General features: G+C 42.0%; 2 protein-coding genes across 2 annotated transcripts; one reads left to right on the top strand and one right to left on the bottom strand.

Moving 5' to 3' along the window:
- Positions 1-519: 519 nt before the first annotated feature.
- On the bottom strand, positions 520-7634 carry LOC124136604 (protein D3-like). Its single transcript, XM_046502574.2, has 5 exons — positions 7488-7634; positions 4107-4244; positions 3321-3441; positions 2211-2348; positions 520-1351 (listed from the first exon to the last, which is right to left on the bottom strand). The coding sequence occupies exons 1-5, from the start codon at positions 7617-7619 to the stop codon at positions 1134-1136; spliced, it is 747 nt and encodes a 248-aa protein (XP_046358530.1). The 5' UTR covers positions 7620-7634; the 3' UTR covers positions 520-1133.
- On the top strand, positions 4382-26124 carry LOC124136602 (ubiquitin thioesterase zranb1-like). The gene is made up of 8 exons (XM_046502573.2): positions 4382-4463; positions 12995-14217; positions 14867-14938; positions 16116-16311; positions 17497-17615; positions 22534-22659; positions 23215-23444; positions 24240-26124. The coding sequence occupies exons 2-8, from the start codon at positions 13014-13016 to the stop codon at positions 24465-24467; spliced, it is 2175 nt and encodes a 724-aa protein (XP_046358529.1). The 5' UTR covers positions 4382-4463; positions 12995-13013; the 3' UTR covers positions 24468-26124.
- Positions 26125-26948: the final 824 nt, after the last annotated feature.

The raw sequence follows: 26948 nt of genomic DNA, 5'->3' as shown, positions 1-26948 counted from the left end.
ATGGTACTTGTTGTTACCCTGTCTGGCGCTCGGCATTAAGGGGCTAAAACAAGGACTGGTCGGCTCGGAGTCAGTATACTGTGTCTGAGTGGGGTATTCATGTTAAACTGCGGCATGGTATCTCAGTGGGCTAGCACTATAAATCGGCATCAGTCCGGTCTAGTACAAGCAGCCACACAAACACACACACGTACATGCACGTCGCTATATAAGTGCAATAATCTTGGATGCGACGTTAAACCCAATTTCACCTAACCTCACCTCACCTCACTCTGTTCAGAGTCGCATCCCTGAAGCATGGCAGAAACATGATTGTGGGCTTGAAAGTCAGACTTAACATGATCATGTTTCCCAAAGTGGTAAACAACTTGGCCATGCATCTCTTCAAGCTTTCCTCCCACATCAGGCTGAGACAATGTATAGACTGAAATGCTGTTCCAAGTCACATTAAAGAGTCACTCTTAAAGACAACATAGATCCCCTGTAACGGTGTGTACACAACAAATATCAACACATGAGGAGTTGAAGAAAAACATATATTTTGACATTCAATACATGAATACATTGATGCATTGTACGCCGGTAATACTGAAGCAAACAAGGTGCACTGACCAAGACGGTCAGCCGTGGATTTCACAACAGGTATCTGAACAATTGTATTTATAATCACATTCATCACATAAATAACCAAAAATAAATAACCAATAAACATATGTCAGTAATAATCAGGTGTTTCGTTCCTGGAACCGAGTATTCTCAATACCATTAATGTTATCAAAGAAAGAAATTGTAAAGAAAATCCTTTGTTTTCAAACATAAAGTAAAACATTCCTAACCTCCTCTCTTTCCAGTGTGTAACATCATACCAATAGTATGTGTACTGACCCGATGCATACCTCATTTGATGGTAACCTCATTTGATTATAGACCAATCAGTATTTACTGTCAGAGTAATCATTTGATATAGGGTACATGTAAAACATTAATGAAATTGCTAGCCTTATTTTGTATGACCATTTTCAGGATAAAAGTAATATCAACAAATTGAAGACATTTTTTTTTCTGGGACCCTCTGATCTTAAACTCTAGCTATTGGTCTACTTCTAATGTGACACACAGGCAGATTCTGACATTCATCCACTGAGTTGCTTGTATAGTTCAGGCACATAGTCATCGTATTCAGCAAGGAAGAAGTTTCCTGCCACAAGCTCAGACAAGCCACTATTCTTCAGAAAGTCACGGATCGAATGCTTGGCCCGACCTTCTTGACTTCGATTAGTCAACTTCTTGAGGCCGAAATCCTTTTTCCCAAATGGCTGTTTGTAAAGCAAGAACACATATCTGTGAAGACCTGAAAAACACAATAAATCATGGAGGACGGGCTATGTACTGATCTGTTCATAAAACAGTGTCTGAAAACAATAACAAAGCCAGGGAGGAGTATTCCGACAGTCAATCAGACAACACCCATGACTGAAATGAACATTGACTCAATAATGATTAAAGTTCCGTCAGTAAAAACGAAAGTCCGGTTTTGCCAGAGTTCAAAATTAGGTCTGCTCATTTGAAGGAAGTAAAATTAATGAAAGACAAGTGACATTTCCTTGAGGACTACCACTTTTACCATTAGGTACATGGCAACTCTGTAGCATGACTAGTGACATTTCCTCGTGGACTACCACTTTTACCATTAGATAGATGGCCACTCTGTAGCAGGACCAGTAACATTTCCTTTTGGACTAGCACTTTTACCATTACATAGATGGCAACACTGTAGCACATACTTTTTGCAGACCCTGCAATTTGATTTTAATTTAAGCCTGCAGTTAACTGTAGTACATTATTCAATCACAGCTGCTAGCACCAGGTTTTTCAGATGTATGTATCTGCAGACATGAATCTGATGTATCTGCACATGAATCACAATGTACCCAGTCCAGGAAATACATGAAACTAGCCTTGGCTCTGATGATTGACAGCAATGTTTATGTTTTTCTCCCATCGTACAAGGGAAGATAACCCACTGATGGGATGGAAACTTTTAATAGCTTCATAGTTACCAGATACCAGCCATGTGGTTCCCAAGAAAAAACTTGTGGATTTAATTACCTTGTTTTGTTTATTATTAAGAACAGGCTGAATCAGTATGACCAGAGCACTCCAAATCTCAGAAAACTATAGAAATGATAGAGAGATTTGAGGTTTCCCACCTGTTTCAGGGGGTGGGCCAGCTCCGACATACTCGGCCATCGTCTCTCCATCAGAGAGTCTCCCCCCAGGGATGTTGACAACCAGCCAGTGATGCCACTCCCCATACTTGGGGTCAGCCCTACTTGGAGCATCAGGGTCTGGAAAACAAAGGTTTCACTCTCACCTACCCAAACATAGCACTTCAGAAAAACAGTTTTATTATAATGAATTGTAATGACTGATTCAATTGTGAATTGGTATATATGTGAAAAAGCATTATTGCCTAATATGCTAATGCAAATTACAACAAATGACATTTAATTAAAACAACAATAAAATCGTGAAATGATATTTTACTTTACACAGCACACAGAAACTTTTACAAGCAAACCTTGCAATAGCAATAGTATTCATATCTTGACATTAGATATCTTACTTACTGTATTCGACGTATTAAGCGCCCCGCTGTAATAAGCGCCCACGGCGATATTTGCTAATATATTGGGTAGTGAACAATCCAAATTAGCACCCCTTCCGATTGATCAATGTACACAAGGCTTATTTATTTGTGTAAAATACGCACTCGTGTGTTATATGCACCCTTAATTATGGGCAATTAAATTCTGGAAAAATTTATCTGTTGTATGTAAACATTTCAGGCTGTCAGCATAAACCACAAAATTTACGATATTTCAACTCTCTTTTCTTCATCAAAATAATATTCTAATAAGAGCCCCCTATTTGTAATTTTGAGAACACCCTGGGCGCTTATTACGTCAAAGACTTTAATTAAATTATACCCAAGCAGTAGCAGGAGCACAAAAAGTGTCATAGATCTTAGATCTAACATAGATCAAAATCATAGACCTAACACAGAACTCATAATAAATTTCTTGGTCAGCATTATTTAAAAAAACGTAGCAGCCTGGGGCCGGCAATCAGTGATGGACAGCATGAGCATAGGGTACAATGACATGATGAGTAAGGATGAACATTTTGATTCTCCTTTTTATTTGAATCTCAAAAATAGAAATGAATGGGGTTCAGGGGACATATTTTGATGGAATTCCCAGGAGAAATCAACTGCAGTACTACAAAGTGCAAAGATAAGGTCATGTCTGAAAATCTACCATTCATAATGAGAGTGTAGAATGCATCCGGCTCTGCATCATACGTAATAACTGGCAAATCCTTAACATCTGTTGGTGTCAGAACCATTCCAGGCTCCACTATTCTGGTTCCATAAGAAATCTGAAATCAACGGAAGCAGTGATGAACTTGTCTGTGTAGAAACAGAGAAACAGCTCCATATACTTTTTGACATGATATGTATCAAATAAATAGCTGATAACAGTTTCAATGTTTGCGTGTAGATAATATATTAACTCTACTGGCATCTGTCAAGACCAAATCTTTGTTCTGCAAACACAACAAAACTGCAGCAAAAATAGATAGATGCTTGGGGTGGTCATCAATGAACGAATGTGTTTGTTGTTTTTTGTTGAATTGAACAAACCTTGCAGTCATTATTTTCAATTCCTCATGTATATCGTTTCCAAACAAGGCGTAAATATTAGACTATGCAAAGAGCATCTGATATCTTTCTGGGCCATAAAAAACAGCTTTCAACAAACAAAACAACTTTGATATGACATAAAATACAGCTTTGGTGGAACATATGTTGCCTATAAACTAGCCTACAATTGGCTACGTGCAACTAAAATGCGTTAAGGCGGGATTTTACTCGTTCAAGTTTATATCTATGTAATATGTGAAGACTGCAGCAACAGAACTTCAGTTTTCGTGCATAACATAATTCGTGATTCTTTCACACAAGATGAATGACATTTGTAAACTTCACACATATTTCAAATTCTATAACGCATGGAAGATTTCTATCAAGTGCAAATACGTACTCGTAGTTGTTTAAGAGGTGGGGCATCAACAACATCGGGAACCACACCGTCTTTCCTGAAGACTTCCATCATTTTCAACCTTGACCTTACCGAAGCAGACGGATATGAAGCCCTCCCCAAAATTGATTGGATTAAATCCTGAAATAAATAAAGAGTATTTTATTGTTCGAAAATCATGCTTCTGTACAATTTATGGAGCGACGGATTCGATAATAAACTGTAAAATCATACAATACTTTTTGTACTAGTGCCTAATGATTAAGCCCGTCTCGTGTGACGTCACCATGCAAAACATGGAAGTCGATTTGTTTGTGTTTTGGTGTTGAAGGAATATGGTATATTTTCTGTGCAGGGAGGGTAAATATACAGTCTTTGTAACTGTTAACATGAATTCGATAAAGATATACATGTGCATGACTAATCTTATTGATTTATAGTTATGCTTTGTCTGCGGAACCCTTGTGAATTTAGCAAAACCTGTGATTGTTTTGGTTTGCCCTCGACTTGTCCCTCAAATGTGCAATGACTCAATATATACAATTATTTGATACAGGTTAGTACAGGTTATAACGCAAGTCTGTAATCATAAATACTTATGTCTAGTACAGGTTTGAGTATCCCCAGAATTGATCAGAACTGAGTGTTTTGCCACTGATAATGTACTATAACAGCAGGCCAAACTGTTTCTATTTTTTATTCTAATTACTTTGTATCGAAATGCTTCCTCGTCTTGCTTATGTGCTTTTGTGTTTGGATAACCAATGCAGACAAGGGTTGTTCATATATGTGCAACAGAAACATCTAAATGGTATTGATCTTGCATTATGAACACAGTGAAAGATAATCCTGACAGAATTAAAACTAATTATGAATCATGTGGTGTATATTGAAGAAACATAACTTTTTTTCTTTTTTTCAAGATATTTTTGATTTAAATCAGTATATGATGTTACATAGTTATACATAGAGTAGCACGTCATGTGGTATACTTATTATGTTAGGTTACATACCTATACAGCAGACAGCAGATTTTAGTTGGCTACAGGTGGAAAAACATAACTTTGTGATTCTAAACCTTTTGGGAAATTTGGGTGCCAACATCAGCAAGTTAAATGATAAAAAAGTTGGGTGCTAATATGTCCACAGTGTCAATTGTTCTTGTTCAGTTTTGGAGGGAAGTGTCTAGGTGACAATTGGTCAATGGTGGGAGGCAAAGGCCAGGTGATAATAGTCTGTTGGTGTTGTCATGCTCCATCATATACAAGTCACTTTTGCAGGATTCAAAGCAGAAAAAATATGTACAAATACAATCTATGTGCAATACTACATAGAACTTTCTATGTCATATTATTGTTGCAAAATTAATAGATTTTTTTTCCACAGGGTGTTCACTTATTTGCTGCTCAGAACATTCATTGAATTGCATACCATCTCAAATACCTACTGCACGAACAGGGCGAGAGGCACCCACTCCTTATCACTGTTATGGTTTAAGTTTTTGTTCTAGTGAAAGGATTTACTGACAAGTAGTAAGTTGAATCGTGTTTCATGTTAAACCGCTCTAAACATGGTAATGGGGACCCGTCTAGCATACACTTTCTGCCTTTCCTGCTGTAGTGTTGGATATTGTCTCCCTGGAGTCAACTTGCAGATATTTTGTCTGGAGTTCGAAGTGTACTCAGCACATATCATGCACACAAATTGCTCTCCCTCTTTCAGTCCCAACATTGTGTCATCCAATCGAATAAGTTGAAAGTACAGGTTACTATGGTTACTTGTTAAAAATGTATCAGGGAGAATTCCATAAAGCCAGAGTTTGAAATTAACATAAGTCTGCTAGTTGGAGATTAATTAAATTCAGGAAGAACAAGTGACATTCCCTTGTGGGCAGTTACTTTTATCATTAAGTAGATGGTAGAAGTAGCAGATCATTGTTGTGGACTAGTGTGAATAAAAATCAATTTCTGACCCTGAAAGCTGCTGTCTAGCCAAATGAGCTTGAACAAAATTATTTTATCTTAAGCAGGGAATTTTGAAAGGAGCGTACTGCATAACGAGTTCTTGAACATGTTGAACTTGAAGATGTGGTGCAATTTTTGTTCTATTTTAGGGAAAGAAATTTAAGAAAGATTCATGAATTCATTTTACCGGTATTCGTTTCTCTTAACCAAACGTGAAGTAAGCATGGGAAGTTAAGCAGACTAGAAATGGTAATGAGGCAGTGGGGTAGCCTAGTGGTAAAGTGTGCCTCATCACGATGAAGACCCAGGTTCGATTCCCCACATGGGTACAATGTGTGTAGCCTATTTTTGGTGTCCCCGGCCATGATATTGCTGGAAAATTGCTAAAAGCAGCATAAGATCCAACTCACTCACTCACTCACTATAAATGGTATTAATTCTTACATTTTAAGTTGGATTTAACATGTTTAACATTTAGAACATGTTGAATGATCTCAGTAATTGTAACTGGTCTAGAAAACTAACTGTGCCAGGTATCATGTGTATGATAGCACATAGGTCAAATTTTGCCATGGTTATTAAGACATGTTATATGTGTTGCCGTTTCATAAAAAAATAATCTCAGTTCTAAGGTAAAGTGTCTGAAAATGTTTCTAATTCTAAAACATATTAACATGATAAACATTGGATAAAATTTACAATATTTACAAATTTCGACTTTATAATACCAATAAGTCAAATAACTATATAGTCAAATAACTCTATAACTGGCACATGTGTTAGTCCCATCACTGCATGTTAGGTTTGGTTTGTTTGTTATTTAATGCCGCACTCAGCAATATTCCAGCTGTATGACAGCGGTCTGTAAATAATCGAGTCTGGACCAGACAATCCAGTACTTGATGTCATGAGCATCGGTCAATGCAATTGGGATTGATGACTTGCATCAACCAAGTCAGCGAGCCTGACCACCCGAATCTGTTAGTCGCCTCTTACAACAAGCACAGTTGCCTTTTACAGTAAGCATGGGTTGCTGAAGACCTATTCTGACCTGGATCTTTAAGGGTCCACTGCATGTTAATTACCGTATTCGACGTAATAAGCGCCCCGCTCTAATAAGCGCCCACGGCATTATTTGCTAATATATTGGCAAGTGAACAATCCCAATTAGCATTCCTTCCGATTGATCAATGTTCACAAGACTTATTTATTTGTGTATAATACGCACTCATGTGTTATATGCACCCTTAATTATGGCCAATTAAATTCTGGAAAAATATATCTGTTATATATAAACAGTTCAGACCATCATAAACCACGAAATATTTCTAATTTTGAGAGCGCCCTGGGCGCTTATTACGTCGAATACGGTAGTATTAATACTTAAGCATGTGTTAAATACAAATACTCAAATACCTACCCTTTTACTCTTCACATTTGACTTAGAAACACTGCTGCTTGCCATATCCAGTTGCAGGAGAATTAGCACAGCTAGGATCTGGAGAGAGGTGGTCACCTGTACGATGGCCTGCTTGTTGGTGCTGAGAGACATGATCACTTCAGACAATCGGCTCAGCCTTTTATACGCCAGTGTCATCATTGATATCTCTTTCTTTGTTTTGATCTCATTTTCTAAACACCACAAAATATTGTTATGATAAATATAGATAAAAAATAATATCCAACATACTTCCTGAAAGATCCTGATTGAAGCAGGAACAAGCGATAAAATGTGGATAAATCTTTGTGGTAGCTATTGTATCAAAGAAGATACTGATTGAGGAAGTGCTTATAGAGTGACTGCACCTGAAAGTCCCGACATCAAGGGCAGGATGAATCGTGTGTAATGTTGACAATTTTCTGTATGCAGTAGTGGTTGGCAGGGTTAGGGTGTTGCTCAATAGTAAGTTGTCTACATTCTTTCAGTGACGGAGTAATGTTTATCACACTGTTGGTTTTTCATCCCATGTCAACAAAGGGGCATGGGTGGAGCAGTCGTCTAAGATGCTGCTAATCAGTTCGAATCTCTGTTCACTCTGATTATGTTTCTATGTTTGTCCGTACCATACCTGTGTTCGTGGGTTTTTCTCCGAAGTGGTAAACTTCAGAGACCTGCATCATTTCGGGTCGGGCTTTCCTCCCACATTAAGCTGACACACCGTGATATAACTGGAACACTGTTGAATGCGCCATGGAACCCAACTCACTCACTCACACATTCACTCACTCACTCACACATTCACTCACTCACTCACTCACTCACTCACTCACTCACTCACTCACACATTCACTCACTCACTCACTCACTCACATTCACACATTCACACATCCACTCACTCACTCACTCTCTCACCATGTCGACATTAAGAGCGTGTATATTTGTCATGGAAGTAAAGTGTGTGCAGCCGTAGCAATTCGCAGAGGACAGGTGGAAACTATATTTAGAGTTTGTAGTTCCTGCTTGAACAAGACAAAAACGTTTTCTATGTGTACATTTTCTATCAGGTTTTATTCAGTCCCAATTTGTAGCAAAATTGAAGCATGTTAAGAACTGGTTCAGAACCATAATCCTCAAATGCTTCTTTTCTTTGAGGACTAAAATCACTGAATATTTGTTCATCAGCAGAACTCAATAGTCTTGCACTAGTGGACTAGTGTTAATTTTGAAGGCTGTGTAAGCTATGAATATGATATTTGGTATGTTCAGCAATGATCACTTTTGACATTGTTTTACATTTTCTATCAGAGATATTGTTCTGTGGATGTAATATGTTAAAAGCATGATGATAATTTGTGTTCTCACATTCTGCATACTGTGTCAGTGTGTATAGAGTGATATTATTCGTACTCAAAGCTTTAATATCATACCAGTACTGGTGCTCCCCTATTGGGGAGATAAGTCTCATCTCGAACATAGATGCTGTCCGCTATGGGGAGATGCTACCATGATGATGTCTTGAAGTTATTTAGGATTCTCAACTTAGCACCCATTGCAAGCAAATTTTGGGTGACAAAGAATTGTTCCAAATTGGGATATTAGGATATTTAATTTTTTATTTTTTTTCCTAAGTTCAGATTTGGTTTGGTTTGGTTTGTTGTTTAACGCCGCACTCAGCAATTTTCCAGCTATATGACGGCAGTCTGTAAATAATCGAGTCTGGACCAGACAATCCAGTGATTATACAAATTACCTGTATAAAGCCATAACACCGGCCTTTGAGCAGGTCTAGACAAATCCTCTTGCTTGATAACAGTGTTAGAACCTACACCGATACGTCACTCCTAATTGTAATACAGAAGTTGTCATCCATAAATCTTATCCTTACTTAATACTCCAACTTCTTAATGCCTCTCAAAGAAGAAATCCCTGGATGTATGTAATTAACTATAACATTAACAAAAACTTATAGCATGGCTCCTTATTTCTTTACCGTGTTGACTGTGCATTAACTTACTGAATTGTTTGTTGAGCACCACTTAGCAATGACAGAACTTCTTTTTTCCCAATAAAATGACCTTGATGACAGAACAATTTCACAAGAAAAAACATGTGATGCCAGCGGCATCCAAACCCGCAAAATCTGCACCGAAGGCTAATAGATTTAGTCTTCTCACAGTTAAGCATACAGTCCTTTAATATCTTTCCAAATATTAGCGCTCAAAGCTTCTTTTTTTACAGTAATATTTTAAATATTTTAGGCACCAGATGTATTTAGGAGCCAACTTTTTTTCTCCAAAAAGCCAGACTGACTCATCAGTGACAGAGGTCATATGTTCACATGGGTTTCATTGTGTAAAGTGAGAGTTTGAGACAGGTCATGTGTTCACAGGGGTTTCATTGTGTAAAGTGAGAGTTTGAGACAGGTCATGTGTTCACAGGGGTTTCATTGTGTAAAGTGAGAGTTTGAGACAGGTCATGTGTTCACAGGGGTTTCATTGTGTAAAGTGAGAGTTTGAGACAGGTCATATGTTCACAGGGGTTTCATTGTGTAAAGTGAGAGTTTGAGACAGGTCATGTGTTCACAGGGGTTTCATTGTGTAAAGTGAGAGTTTGAGACAGGTCATATGTTCACAGGGGTTTCATTGTGTAAACTGAGAGTTTGAGACACGTCATTTGTTCACAGGGGTTTCATTGTGTAAACTGAGAGTTTGAGACAGGTCATGTGTTCACAGGGGTTTCATTGTGTAAAGTGAGAGTTTGAGACAGGTCATGTGTTCACAGGGGTTTCATTGTGTAAACTGAGAGTTTGAGAAGGGTCATGTGTTCACAGGGGTTTCATTGTGTAAAGTGAGAGTTTGAGACACGTGATATGTTCACAGGGGTTTCATTCTGGAAAGTGAGAGTTTGAGACACGTCATATGTTCACAAGTGTTTCATTGTGTAAACTGAGAGTTTGATATAGGTCACATGTTTGCAGTGGTTAGATCATATGTCGATTGTGTGAAGCTTTAAGATTGGCATTCAGTAGTACATTAACTAATAATGTAAATATCAACATTTTTTGCAATATCATATATTTAACAGTCGCAGACGTAACATGTACGCAAGATGTATCTGCCGTCTCTTGCACATGTTGTACACAAGAGGCGCGTGGAGCACAATACTCAGTGAAGTGTTTGACACTTATTAATTCAATCACCGTGGTTGTGATATCACCTTGAATCTCCGCAGTGCTACGTAAAATCAATGTTTAAGACCACCCAAAAAACATGTGGATCCAGTTACCATGGTTACAGCAGTATTTTTAAAAAAAGGCTAGGTGGGTAGGGATTCTTTTTTTCTGAAAAACAATTTAGATCTATAGTTCAAAGAGGACGATAAAGATTGTAAAACTGAATGCTTTGCCCTGTGTCATTCAGTACAAGTTGTATGAAGGGAATCAGTTGACAGTGATGGAGATACTCTCATCATGCTCATGGCTTGTTAGTAATCATGGTAATGAGTGATGATGAAATGAAGCGAACATGGTTAATGTGTGTGATGTATCAGTCGATTAGATCTGTCATGCTGATTCAGTAATTGGATATATTCATTCATCATGTTTAAGGAGAGATTCCCTCTTCATCCTCCAACATCATTCTTCCAATTGTTTCTGTTTGCAAACAGTTATAACTTTAGTGTTAAAATACAGCCAAACAGCTTCAGTGGCAGAGAGATTGGTGATGTCATTTGATTGTGACATCATGGTAACCGATGACGTCACACTGGACATGATAGACTGCAAAGCATTGTACTGCAGTTTCTTTGCAGTGATATCCCCAAGCTATAGCTCCTGTGGATGCCAGTTTTGGATGATTTAACAAGGTTAAAGATTATAATTATTATGATGCGTGTCATCATGTGACTTGGTTGTTTGTGTGTCATTGTACCCTGGCAGTGTGTGGAATGATGATTATGCTATCGACCCCTGGTTTGTCTGACCCAGATTTTATAATATTTACCATGTTTACATGATGTCACAACCTAGCTGGAATATTGCTGACTGTGTTAACATCATTCACTGACAGTTCTGTATTCATGGTATTGTCCTTGTGGGATTCTGGGTCAGAACTAGTGCTCCTGGTATTGCCCTGGGGATTCTGGATCAGAACTAGTCCTGGTATTGCGTTGTGTGGATTCTGGGTTAGGACAGGTCCTTGTGGTATTGCGTTGTGTGGATTCTGGGTCAGAACAGGTCATCATGGTATTGCATTGTGCGGATTCTGGGTCAGAACATGTCCTCCTGGTATTGCGTTGTGTGGATTCTGGGTCAGAACAGGTCCTCGTGGTATTGCGTTGTGTGGATTCTGGGTCAGAACAGGTCCTCCAGGTATTGTGTTGTGTGGATTCTGGGTCAGAACAGGTCCTCGTGGTGTTGCGTTGTGTGGATTCTGGGTCAGAACAGGTCTTCCTGGTATTGCGTTGTGTGGATTCTGGGTCAGGACAGGTCCTTCTTGTGTTGCGTTGTGTTGTGTGGATTCTGGGTCAGAACAGGTCCTCCTGGTATTGCGTTGTGTGGATTCTGGGTCTGGACAGGTCCTTGTGGTATTGCGTTGTGTGGATTCTGGGTCAGGACAGGTCCTCCTGGTATTGCGTTGTGTGGATTCTGGGTCAGAACAGGTCATCGTGGTATTGTGTTGTGTGGATTCTGGGTGAAAGGAGGTCATCGAGGTATTGCGTTGTGTGGATTCTGGGTCAGAACAGGTCCTCGTGGTATTGCGTTGTGTGGATTCTGGGTCAGAACAGGTCCTCATGGCATTGCGTTGTGTGGATTCTGGGTCAGAACAGGTCCTTGTGGTTTTGCGTTGTGTGGATTCTGGGTCAGGACAGGTCCTTGTGGTTTTGCGTTGTGTGGATTCTGGGTCAGGACAGGTCCTTGTGGTTTTGCGTTGTGTGGATTCTGGGTCAGGACAGGTCCTTGTGGTATTGCGTAGTGTGGAATATGGGTCAGAACAGGTCTTCGTGGCATTGCGTTGTGTGGATTCTGGGTCAGAACTGGTCTCAACATATGAGGCATATGCTAAACATGCTAAATGGTTTGGATTGTCAGGTTCTCTAAACTGTTGAGTGTTAGTCATCATACCTCAACATCATGGAACGTGCTTGCAATGTAATCACTGCTTTGTTGGGTCTCGGCTTCAGCATCACTAGTATGCTTGGTATGAAGCTGTTATATACCTGGAATATTTCTAAGTACGGCTTCAAACATTGAACACCAAACCGATAAATACGCATCTGTAGGCACTTCTCTAAAGCCCAAGTCAAGTTAAATTCTCCTCAGTCGAGTAAGCTTAGCTTATAATCCACATAATAACACTAAATTTCTATTGATAATTATGACAAGATCCATGTTCAGGCTAGTAGTCTCTAAATGTTTTGACACAGACTGCAAACAATACTGTTTTGTGTATTCCGATGATTTAGGTGACTCTGCTTTGTTTCCCCAGGTGTATGTAAGCTGGCAAGATGAGTGACAGCGAGGACAGGAAGTGGTCGTGTGAGTACTGTACATACGAGAACTACCCTGCTACAAAACGATGCACGTTGTGTCGGGGGCCGCGGCCGGTGCAGCTCATCACCAACTCCCCCAGCCAGGAGCAGGACATCTACAAGATGGCGCCCCTAGTGACACCACTGAGCAGCGAATCAAATCATGCCACAACCAGCAGCAGTAGCGAACTCAACAAGTGGGCATGTCACATGTGTACTTATCTCAACTGGCAGCGGGCGACAAAATGTACTCAGTGCCTCACCCCACGGAAAAAACTCTCCCCTAGTCGATCTCAACCCACCTCTCACCACCAGCAGCAGCAGCAGCATGAGAAGATGCAGCCCCTTAGTGTCAATGTCAATATAGCTGAGAGCTCCGCCCCGCCCATCTCAGGTCGAACCACCCCCAAACGCAACTCCCCCAATTCTCCGGAGGCAGCTAAAGCAATAAACAATGATATCAACAAGGCAGTAGCAGCACATGGCCATCGCAGTGGGACCAAGTGGATATGTCGAGCCTGCACCTATGAGAACTGGCCTAAAGGCATCAAGTGTATTTTATGTGGCACTGCGAAGGGTAGGACCTTTTCTGACACGAACCTTGCCTCGGGGGGAAGCTATGGGCTTATTTGTGAGCAGGAGGGAGGGAACCGGCGCGGGCGGGCCTCACCAGGAATGTCGCAGAGTCTTGACAATATCGAGAATTACCAAGATGGAGCATCAGCTTCAGCATCTAGTTTCGAAGACAAGAACCGTGTAGAAGAGCGGAGGTTACGTCTGTTAAGGAAAAGGTTACGTGATAAAGATTGGCTGTGGTTGAGCGCTTGTAGCGGTGTTGTGGACGGGGACTCTAATGCTGTCGAAGCGTTCATTGCATCGGGTGGTGACCCAGCTCGGCAGCTCACACAAGATGAAGTTACTCTCTTAAATCGACCCAGTGCGTTTGAGGTGGGATACACCCTAGTTCACCTGGGCATAAGATTCAAAAGGGAAGATATGTTGGCGGTTTTGCTGACCGCGACAGACGTGGCTGCCAAGGCGGTCAAGCGTTTACCTGCCCACACCAGTCCGGACCTGGCCACTGACATCCGGAGAGAAATCGCATCATCATTACGACAAAGGAAGGGGGACTTCCCTTGCTTTTTCTTCACAGACTGTGTCACCTTCGCTCTTCCAACAGGTGTGTGGTGATTTATGCACAGGAAATATTGAAACCAAATTATTCTGCTTTGTACATCTTGTGTCAAACATGGTCCAGTGTCATGAATATGTTGAGTTTCCACTTTCTCAAATTTCTTATGTCATTTTTGTGGACGTATATATTTTATTTTTCAATATTTTCGTAAATTTACAGTGTTAATCATAAAACTGATTTAACTGGTTATTTGCGGGGAGAATGCACAGAAGAGTAATCCCAACATGCAAACTTTTCTGTTCTCATTTGTGATGGATCATAAATGGATCATTGAATGCTTTTTTAAACAAATCATCAGTCTTAAATTTTTTACCAATTCTCACAGCAGCGAGTTACATCACACATTTCATGAACGTATTTTGAGTTAACGTCTGAAGGTACCAGCGCCAGTGGGGTAGCCTTGTGGTTAAAGTGTTCGCTTGTCATGCCAAAGGCCAGGGTTTGATTCCCACATGGGTGTGGTTCTTGAAGCCCATGTCTGGTGTCCACCTCTGTGATGTTTCTGGAATGTTGCTAAAAGTGGTTTAATGCCTTGCTCACACACTCGCACACTCACTGAAGATAGATCCCATGTGAGGCATACTTACAATCACTCACCAGTATCATCAACTACCTTGTTATTTCTGTGTTTCAGATATCGAGGATCTGCCTCGCCACATCCAGGGTCAGCTGTTTGATGAGTTGCTGGACAGAGACGTACAGAGTGGTGGGTGTCCTTGGATAACCATTAGGCCTTACATTATACTATGTCTGTTGACTACAAGGTGTGAAACACATTTCTGGTGTCCCCTGTCGTGATATTGCTGGAATAATGCTGAAAGCGGCGTAAAACCACACACACACACCCGCTCTCGCTCCCGCTCACTCACTCACTCACTCACTCACTCACTCACTCACTCACTCACTCACTCACTCACTCACTCACTCACTCACTCACTCACTCACTCACTCACTCACTCACTCACTCACTCACTCGACCTAAATATCTGTTGTTGTAAACTTGATAAAAGAAACTATCCTCAGCTTTATGTACTGTAAATCTGGAAATTAATGTGTCTTCAAATTAATACGAATGCTGACCCCTAGCCAAAAATGCGACTCAATATCAATGCGTCTCCCCCACCCCATCCCCAGTGGAATGAAAGATATATCCTTACCTTATTGCTGCTCAATAAACTATGTTTGTGTCTATATTCAAGTTGGTATTTCCGCTATCCAAAGTGTGCAGTGAGGCCGTCTAATTGTTGGATGGTCATTTGGAGACATCAATGTGAAGTTAATTAATGCAAGCAAAGACCACTCGCATGTTTAATTCACGCATGCATTAAGTTCAAGATTTACAGTATTTGTTGAATTTGTCCCTTAAAGAAAAATTTCGATATAAGCATGGTCAGCATTTTTAGTTACTTGTGTTAACAATTGAGTATTAAAGGTTTTCATTGGGTATTCAATGTATGTTTTGTACTCCCTTTGGGTCCCGTCTATTGGGTGTTTTCAAAACAACAAGTCGACCATTTTTAAGATAATTCTGTTTTAAATACGTGTCAAGTGACTTTTATAATTTGCATCTGTTCACGTACAGCCCCAGGTCACATAGGCTCAATGATACACATGTCAATGTTACAATAATCTTTGTTCACTGCAGTATAAGTCATGTCTATGTGAGGCTGCATTCAGTCAGTAGATAGAGTTCTGTAAAGACATACGGGTATGCTAACTGAAAAATCTACATTGGGTAATTACTCACAGTGTTATACTGTTGCGTGTTTTGGAATTGTCCATGTGTATTTGTACACAAGCATGTTTATTAGGTAATTGTGATTTTTTGGCATAGCCAGTCTGGAGTTGTGCTTTGTCTTGATCTCCTTCGTGTGTACCTGCAGAACTGGAGGAGGAGAGCATTGTCAACTGGAACGTGGAGCTGACGGACCGGCTAGGGAGTCGGCTGTACTCTCTGTGGAACCGGACGGCGGGGGACTGTCTCCTTGACTCTCTACTGCAGGCTACGTGGGGGGTGTTCGACATAGACAACACGCTCCGCCGCGCACTCGCAGACAGCCTAAGTGAAGGGGCCATGACGTGAGTGGCATGACGAGTGGGGCCCACCTCAATCATAGTTTAACAGAAGGTCAATCATGTTAATCAGAATTTATTTGGAAGATGTAATGCTGAAAACTATTCTATGTAAGGTTTCAGTGAGTGAGTTGGGTTTAATGCCGCTTTTAACAGTATTCCAGTTATATCACGGCATGTCAGCTTAATGTGGGAGGAAAGCCCGAAGTGATGCAGGTCTCTGACGTTTACCACTTTGGTGAAACCCACGAGTACGGGTAAGGTGCTGACAAACCTAGAGACATAATTGGGGCGAACTGGGATTCGGACCCACAATCATAGGTTTCTGGGGCGCCCAAGGGACGCAACTCTGCACAGCGAATCGCGTCGCCTTAGACAGCTGGGCCACCTGTGCCTCCCATAACGTTACAGAATCCCGTCATGACGATAGTGAAGTACAACCCCCTGCGATGACGATAGTGAAGTACAACCCCCTGTCATGACAATAGTGAAGTACAACCCCCTGTCATGACGATAGTAAAGTACAATCCCCTGTCATGACAATAGTGAAGTACAATCCCCTGTCATGGCAGTAGTGAACTACAACCCCCTGTCATGGCAGTAGTGAAGTACAATCCCCTGTCATGACAATAGTGAAGTACAATCCCCTGTCATGGCAGTAGTGAAGTACAACCCCCTGTCATGACAATAGTGAAGTACAACCCTCCATCATGACAATAGTGAAGTACAATCCTGTCATGACAATAGTGAAGTACAATCCTCCATCATGACAATAGTGAAGTACAATCCTCCATCATGAGAATAGTGAAGTACAATCTTCCACCATGACAATAGTGAAGTACAATCCTCCATCATGACAATAGTGAAGTACAATCCTCCATCATGACAATAGTGAAGTACAATCCTCCATCATGACAATAGTGAAGTACAATCCTCCATCATGACAATAGTGAAGTACAATCCTCCATCATGACAATAGTGAAACCACTATCTGAACACCACAAAGTTGAAACCAAAGTGGAGTTGTGCAACCAATGTCATGTTTAAAACTGTTCGCTGAGTGTATGTTATGACTATTTTGCTGACTTATGAGATGTAGCACTGTTGTGCTGACTATTCTGCGATGTGGGATTCCTGTTATGTTTGGGGTGCTATTTTGCTGACTGGATGTTATGGGGTCCTATTTTGCAGGTTCTACCCTCGCTGGAAGGAATATGAATCAATGCAGGCGCGATCTCTTCACTTCAGCCTGGATGAGAGTCAGTGTCAGAGGGACTGGGCCCTGCTCCTCAGCCTCGCAAGTCAACCAGGTAACACACCTCTCACATGTATCCAGGTAACACATCTCCCACATGTTTCCAGGTAACACACCTCTCACATGTATCCAGGTAACACATCTCCCACATGTATCCAGGTAACACACCTCCCACATGTATCCAGGTAACACACCTCCTACATGTATCCAGGTAACACACCTCCCACATCTATCCAGGTAACACATCTCCCACATGTATCCAGGTAACACATCTCTCGCGTGTGTCCAGGTAACACACCTCCCACATGTATCCAGGTAACACACCTCTCACATGTATCCGGGTAACACATCTCCCACATGTATCCAGGTAACACACCCCTCACATCTATCCAGGTAACACATCTCCCTCATGTATCCAGGTAACACATCTCTCGCGTGTGTCCAGGTAACACACCTCCCACATGTATCCAGGTAACACACCTCCCACATGTATCCAGGTAACACATCTCTCACATGTATCCAGGTAACACACCTCTCACATCTATCCAGGTAACACACCTCTCACATGTATCCAGGTAACACACCTCTCACATGTATCCAGGTACCACATCTCCCACATCTATCCAGGTACCACACCTCTCACATCTATCCAGGTAACACATCTCCCACATCTATCCAGGTACCACACCTCCCACATGTATCCAGGTAACACACCTCTCACATGTATCCAGGTAACACACCTCTCACATGTATCCAGGTACCACATCTCCCACATCTATCCAGGTAACACACCTCTCACATCTATCCAGGTAACACATCTCCCACATCTATCCAGGTACCACACCTCCCACATGTATCCAGGTAACACACCTCTCACATGTATCCAGGTAACACACCTCTCACATGTATCCAGGTAACACATCTCCCACATGTATCCAGGTAACACACCTCTCACATGTATCCAGGTAACACATCACTCACATGTATCCAGGTAACACATTTCCCACATCTATCCAGGTAACACACCTCCCACATCTATCCAGGTAACACACCTCCCACATGTATCCAGGTAACACACCTCCCACATGTATCCAGGTAACACACCTCTCACATGTATCCAGGTAACACACCTCTCACATGTATCCAGGTAACACATCTCCCACATCTATCCAGGTAACACACCTCTCACATGTATCCAGGTAACACATCACTCACATGTATCCAGGTAACACATTTCCCACATCTATCCAGGTAACACACCTCTCACATGTATCCAGGTACCACACCTCCCACATGTATCCAGGTAACACACCTCTCACATCTATCCAGGTAACACACCTCTCACATGTATCCAGGTACCACACCTCCTACATGTATCCAGGTAACACACCTCTCACATCTATCCAGGTAACACACCTCTCACATCTATCCAGGTAACACACCTCTCACATGTATCCAGGTAACACACCTCTCACATCTATCTAGGTAACACACCTCTCACATATATCCAGGTAACACACCTCTCACATCTATCCAGGTAACACACCTCTCACATGTATCCAGGTAACACACCTCTCATATGTATCCAGGTAACACATCTCCCACATCTATCCAGGTAACACACCTCTCACATGTATCCAGGTAACACATTTCCCACATGTATCCAGGTAACACACCTCCCACATGTATCCAGGTAACACACCTCCCACATGTATCCAGGTAACACACCTCTCACATGTATCCAGGTAACACACCTCCCACATGTATCCAGGTAACACACCTCCCACATGTATCCAGGTAACACACCTCTCACATCTATCCAGGTAACACACCTCTCACATCTATCCAGGTAACACACCTCCCACATCTATCCAGGTAACACACCTCTCACATGTATCCAGGTAACACATCACTCACATTTATCCAGGTAACACATTTCCCACATCTATCCAGGTAACACACCTCTCACATGTATCCAGGTAACACATCACTCACATTTATCCAGGTAACACATTTCCCACATCTATCCAGGTAACACACCTCCAACATGTATCCAGGTAACACACCTCTCACATGTATCCAGGTAACACCACCTCCCACATGTATCCAGGTAACACACCTCTCACATGTATCCAGGTAACACATCACTCACATTTATCCAGGTAACACATTTCCCACATCTATCCAGGTAACACACCTCTCACATGTATCCAGGTACCACACCTCCCACATGTATCCAGGTAACACACCTCTCACATCTATCCAGGTAACACACCTCTCACATGTATCCAGGTACCACACCTCCTACATGTATCCAGGTAACACACCTCTCACATCTATCCAGGTAACACACCTCTCACATCTATCCAGGTAACACACCTCTCACATGTATCCAGGTAACACACCTCTCACATCTATCTAGGTAACACACCTCTCACATATATCCAGGTAACACACCTCTCACATCTATCCAGGTAACACACCTCTCACATGTATCCAGGTAACACACCTCTCATATGTATCCAGGTAACACATCTCCCACATCTATCCAGGTAACACACCTCTCACATGTATCCAGGTAACACATTTCCCACATGTATCCAGGTAACACACCTCCCACATGTATCCAGGTAACACACCTCCCACATGTATCCAGGTAACACACCTCTCACATGTATCCAGGTAACACACCTCCCACATGTATCCAGGTAACACACCTCCCACATGTATCCAGGTAACACACCTCTCACATCTATCCAGGTAACACACCTCTCACATCTATCCAGGTAACACACCTCCCACATCTATCCAGGTAACACACCTCTCACATGTATCCAGGTAACACATCACTCACATTTATCCAGGTAACACATTTCCCACATCTATCCAGGTAACACACCTCTCACATGTATCCAGGTAACACATCACTCACATTTATCCAGGTAACACATTTCCCACATCTATCCAGGTAACACACCTCCAACATGTATCCAGGTAACACACCTCTCACATGTATCCAGGTAACACCACCTCCCACATGTATCCAGGTAACACACCTCTCACATGTATCCAGGTAACACATCACTCACATTTATCCAGGTAACACATTTCCCACATCTATCCAGGTAACACACCTCTCACATCTATCCAGGTAACACACCTCCCACATCTATCCAGGTAACACATCTCCCACATGTATCCAGGTAACACACCTCACACATCTATCCAGGTAACACATCTCTCACATCTATCCAGGTAACACATCTCTCACATCTATCCAGGTAACACACCTCTCACATCTATCCAGGTAACACACCTCTCACATCTATCCAGGTAACACACCTCCCACATCTATCGAGGTAACACACCTCCCACATCTATCCAGGTAACACACCTCCCACATCTATCCAGGTAACACACCTCCCACATCTATCCAGGTAACAAACCTCTCACATCTATCCAGGTAACACACCTCTCACATCTATCCAGGTAACACACCTCCCACATCTATCCAGGTAACACACCTCCTACATGTATCCAGGTAACACACCTCCCACATCTATCCAGGTAACACACCTCCCACATGTGTCCAGGTAACACATCTCCCACATGTATCCAGGTAACACACCTCCCACATGTATCCAGGTAACACACCTCTCACATGTATCCAGGTAACACATCTCCCACATCTATCCAGGTAACACACCTCTCACATGTATCCAGGTAACACATTTCCCACATCTATCCAGGTAACACACCTCCCACATGTATCCAGGTAACACACCTCCCACATGTATCCAGGTAACACACCTCTCACATGTATCCAGGTAACACATCTCCCACATGTATCCAGGTAACACACCTCTCACATGTATCCAGGTAACACATCACTCACATTTATCCAGGTAACACACCTCCCACATGTATCCAGGTAACACACCTCTCACATGTATCCAGGTAACACATCTCCCACATGTATCCAGGTAACACACCTCTCACATGTATCCAGGTAACACATCACTCACATTTATCCAGGTAACACATTTCCCACATCTATCCAGGTAACACACCTCTCACATCTATCCAGGTAACACACCTCCCACATCTATCCAGGTAACACATCTCCCACATGTATCCAGGTAACACACCTCTCACATCTATCCAGGTAACACATCTCTCACATCTATCCAGGTAACACATCTCTCACATCTATCCAGGTAACACACCTCTCACATCTATCCAGGTAACACACCTCTCACATCTATCCAGGTAACACACCTCCCACATCTATCCAGGTAACACACCTCCCACATCTATCCAGGTAACACACCTGTCACATCTATCCAGGTATCACACCTCTCACATCTATCCAGGTAACACACCTCCCACATCTATCCAGGTAACACACCTCCCACATATATCCAGGTAACACACCTCTCACATCTATCCAGGTAACACACCTCTCACATCTATCCAGGTAACACACCTCCGTAATCTATCCAGGTAACACACCTCCTACATGTATCCAGGTAACACACCTCCCACATCTATCCAGGTAACACACCTCCCACATGTGTCCAGGTAACACATCTCCCACATGTATCCAGGTAACACACCTCCCACATCTATCCAGGTAACACATCTCCCACATGTATCCAGGTAACACACCTCCCACATGTATCCAGGTAACACATATCTCACATCTATCCAGGTAACACACCTCCCACATGTATCCAGGTAACAAACCTCCCACATCTATCCAGGTAACACATCTCTCACATGTATCCCGGTAACACACCTCTCACATGTATCCAGGTAACACATCTCCCACATCTATCCAGGTAACACACCTCCCACATGTATCCAGGTAACACACCTCTCACATCTATCCAGGTAACACACCTCCCACATCTATCCAGGTAACACGCCTCTCATTGAAGAGCTTCAGATTATGTCTGTAATGTTTGTTTCAGGGGCATCACTTGAGCAGACCCATATATTCGCACTGGCTCACATCTTGCGACGACCAATTATTGTGTACGGAGTCAAGTATGTGAAGAGTTTCCGAGGGGAGACAATTGGCTTTGCCAAGTTCCAGGGTGAGTCTTGGCTTTCAGCTTCCAGCAGCCATGGCAACTGCATCAGCTGCAACCCATGGTATTTTGAAACAGAGATCAAATCAGACTCCCCTGACAGTTTTCCGAACAATTATCTTAGCAGCTGCTGTAAAGGCAGACGGAAACCAGTGTTAATCACAATTCTACCATTAATTTGGAAATACTATATTGTGATCAGTCAATCAGAGGTTTCAAGTCATAATAACCACCCTTTGTGGCAACAGAAAATTTGACCACTGATCACCGCTGAAGGTGCTGCATAAGGTTTTCGTCTCAGTGAGATGTAATGATTATGATGTGCAGTTTAGAACTAAACCTTGCAAGGCTTTGTTGTCCACTTCAAGTTGGCCTATACAGTAGCAGTGCTACACACTTTCAGTGCCTAGCATATGTGCAAGTAGAGTATTATGATATGAAAATATGTTGAGCATATGTAGCCTGTATGCAGGACTTTTAAAGGCTTATATTGATCTTTCATCAATTCAGATCAAAAACCCACTCAGAAAACTGAACTCATCCAATGCCATCATTTTCCAGGAGTGTACCTTCCGTTGCTATGGGAACGTAGTTTCTGTTGGAAGATTCCTATGGTTCTGGGCTACACAAGGGGTCATTTCTCTGCTCTCGTCCCCATGGAGATGGATACAGATGACAGCATCGGTGCAGGGGCTAACATCGAGAGTAACGATGACGGCCAGGTGGCTTACCTCCCCTTGGTAGACAATGAGGGCAAGTTGCTTCCTGTCCATTTCCTCACAGGCTCCGAGGTAAGAAGGCGATAATGATGTGATATCATGTTACAGGGACAGTTTCCCTGATGTTACAATGACACTGTTTCCATGATGTTACAATGACACTGTTTCTCTGATGTTACAATGACACTGTTTCTCTGATGTTACAATGACACTGTTTCCCTGATGTTACAATGACACTGTTTCTCTGATGTTACAATGACACTGTTTCTCTGATGTTACAATGACACTGTTTCTCTGATGTTACAATGACACTGTTTCCCTGATGTTACAATGACACTGTTTCTCTGATGTTACAATGACACTGTTTCTCTGATGTTACAATGACACTGTTTCCCTGATGTTACAATGACACTGTTTCCATGATGTTACAACACTTTCCGTGATGTTACGACACTGTTTCCATGATGTTACGGTGAAAGTTTCCGTTCCGTGATGTTACGACACTGTTTCCACAATGTTACAATGACACTGTTTCCAGGATGTTACAGTGATAGTTTCCATGATGTTACACCTTTCCATGATGTTACAACACTGTTTTTATGATGTTACAATGACACTGTTTCCATGATGTTACAATGACACTGTTTCCATGATGTTACAATGACACTGTTTCTGTGGTCTTATGACACTGTTTCTGTGATGTTACAATGACACTGTTTCTGTGGTCTTATGACACTGTTTCTGTGATATTGTAATGACACCATAATTCTACAAAGAATAATAAATAACGTTACAAAGACATTGCTTCCTTGATGTTAGAAAGACACTTCCATGATTTTACAACGAAACTGTTTCATGATGTTGCAGGTCGGGCGTGAGGACACCATCCTGCGGGAGTGGCTGGACTGTGTGGTGACGAAGGGCGGCATCTTGGTGGCGGCCCAGAAGCTGGGGAAGCGGCCGGCGCTGGTGAAGCAGATGGTGGAGGAGTGGTTGGATCACTACCGCCAGCTGTCCCATGGCATCCCTCCCACCCACCAGACCAGCCTGTCCTCACAGACCTTCTCCAGCGATGGAGAGAGCGACCAGGAGTGACACCCCACCCTATGGGACTAACATCACTCTTCTCATTGGGTAGAAATCACACATGCGCCCAAATGATTGTTCAGGAACCAAACATGCTCTCTATTGATTGGCCAGAAGCCGAACATGCTGTGATTGGTTAGAAAGCAAACATGCTCTCTATTGATTGGTCAGAAGCCAAGCATGTTTTGATTGGTCAGAAACCAAACATGCCCTTAATGATACCAGACGCAACCGATGCTTGTTTCTGATTGGACAAGATGTTGAATAATGCAGCTGTTGAGGAGACAAGAGAAATCCAACTGTGACATGCATTGAGCGGTCACATCGTGACAGTCTGTTCTCACAAGATTTCATGAAAAGGTCCAGGCATGTCTTCATGAGTGTTCTTGTTATTGACAAGTTCAGATTTCACCTTTACTGTTTGTCTTAATAGACTGAGATCAAATGTCAATATCCTATTCTACTTGGTTTGAAAGTTCCGTAGTATATTGCAAGTATAAAAAAAAAGTTTGGGGGTCCTGAATTTGGAGGCTGTCTCCCTGATACACCATATGCGAGGCGTCATGTGTTGGCAAGGAATGGTGGCACATGAACCTCAATCTCAGGAGAGCAGAATCCTGACACTAATTCAAATATTGAAATGAAAAGAATGTCTCTTGGAGCTAGATGGGATCGGGGAAAGTCGTTCGTTCTTATGTCTTGTTAAGGCTCTTAGTTGAAAGTAAATTGTTGTTGCATTGGCGGCTGTTACTGATTAGCCCCAGTATTTTCCCGTCTTTATTCCTGGGCGGGCTGTGTATGTTGCAAAATGACTGTGTTCACATGATATGATTACGTCAGGTTAAAACTGGTATATATGAGAATTAATTAATGACTTTGTTATCGCAAATATTAGGTTTGCTTAAGCATGTTATGGTGAATACTTTATCAAGGCTAAATGAATTTGTTTGATTACCTGAGTATTATTGAACCCAGTACCTGAGGAGCCTGTTTGATTTGTCCTGATCCAACTAGGCTCGTTTTACCTTAATGTCTCTGTGATATTTACCACGTGTTTACATATATCTATATTTTCAATCAAAATACCTTGTTGATGTCGCTCGGATTAAGAGATAATTATTTTAGACTTGCACTGGAAGTAACATTTGCACGATCCGTGTTTTGATGTTGACTTACATATGTTGAAATTCTTATGTTAGATATCCCTAAAGCTGGCCTTAGGTGAATTACCTCAGCCCTGAACCTGGGTATGTATCAGGATACAGTGTGATCTGGAGGAGGTGAGCTACAACCATCACTAAATACCTCATGACTTGCAGTGGGGTACAGATACCTGCCAGATTGGTGGTAACTTTATTGTAAGTTCAAATTCATTCTCCCAAATTGTATGTGATGGAAATGAGTGGCCGTCATTAGACTCCCTGTGTTTCGGGGAACATTACCTACTGATATGAAGAAGGGAACGTCGGGTGGGATTTGTTTGTCATCCAGATCATTAAGTGATTATGTGCACACTCGCATACAAATATTCTCACATTGACACGCATACACAGAAACTCTCGCTCGTTCACACGCTCACACACACGCTCACACACACACACACACACACACACACACACACACACACACACACACACACACACACACACACACACACACACACACACACACACACACACACACACACACAGGAACTCCTACACACACGAACACACACGCGCACACACACACACACACACACACAGAGAGGAACTCCTACACACACACACACACAGAGAGGAACTCATGCACACGCACAGGCACACACACACACACACACACACACACACACACAGGAACTCATGCACACACACACACACACACACACACAGAGGAACACAGAAACACATTATGCTATAACCAATGCAGACATACCCTCAGATACACACTTACACTCACATACATTTCAAAGATTTAAAAACAGAGCCGTTTTGCAGGGTAAGGTGATTTGCCCGAAACAAAGGGTCTTTTTTAATTGTGGCCTCAATATTTGTAAGTTTAAAAAATGCGAATATGTGACATCCAGGCCCTCCAGAGTGGAGGTCCTGTGACAGTCTCTATATCCTTGTTGACCCGCGTTATGTTTGTTGTTAGTGTAAAGATGTACTATAGATGTTAATATTTATGTAGATATATAATATATGTGTATAATCCACAACAATATAGCTGACCCCTGTATGGTCGCTCAGTGTTTGTGTAAATCAGCAGATAGTGATGGGAGAATGGTGGAAAGAATGGCTACAGAATGCATGACATATATGGTGTAGTCTGACATGTGCTTAGTAATTCCGAAACAGAATTAAAGCTTCCTGACCTTATGGAACCAAACCCATGTCCATATTCAGTGGGCAATTCAAGCATTCAGTCATAGGGACTTACTGTATCCTGGGACCTGTAGGCAATCCTGGTGGACACAGTAGTCATACAAGCTCCTTCCCAGCGCGTGACATC

This window comes from Haliotis rufescens, unplaced genomic scaffold (assembly GCF_023055435.1).
Source record: "Haliotis rufescens isolate VD_foot unplaced genomic scaffold, xgHalRufe1.0.p SCAF_12, whole genome shotgun sequence".
Lineage (NCBI taxonomy): Eukaryota > Metazoa > Mollusca > Gastropoda > Lepetellida > Haliotidae > Haliotis > Haliotis rufescens.
This window is presented reverse-complemented; position numbering and strand designations above follow the sequence as displayed.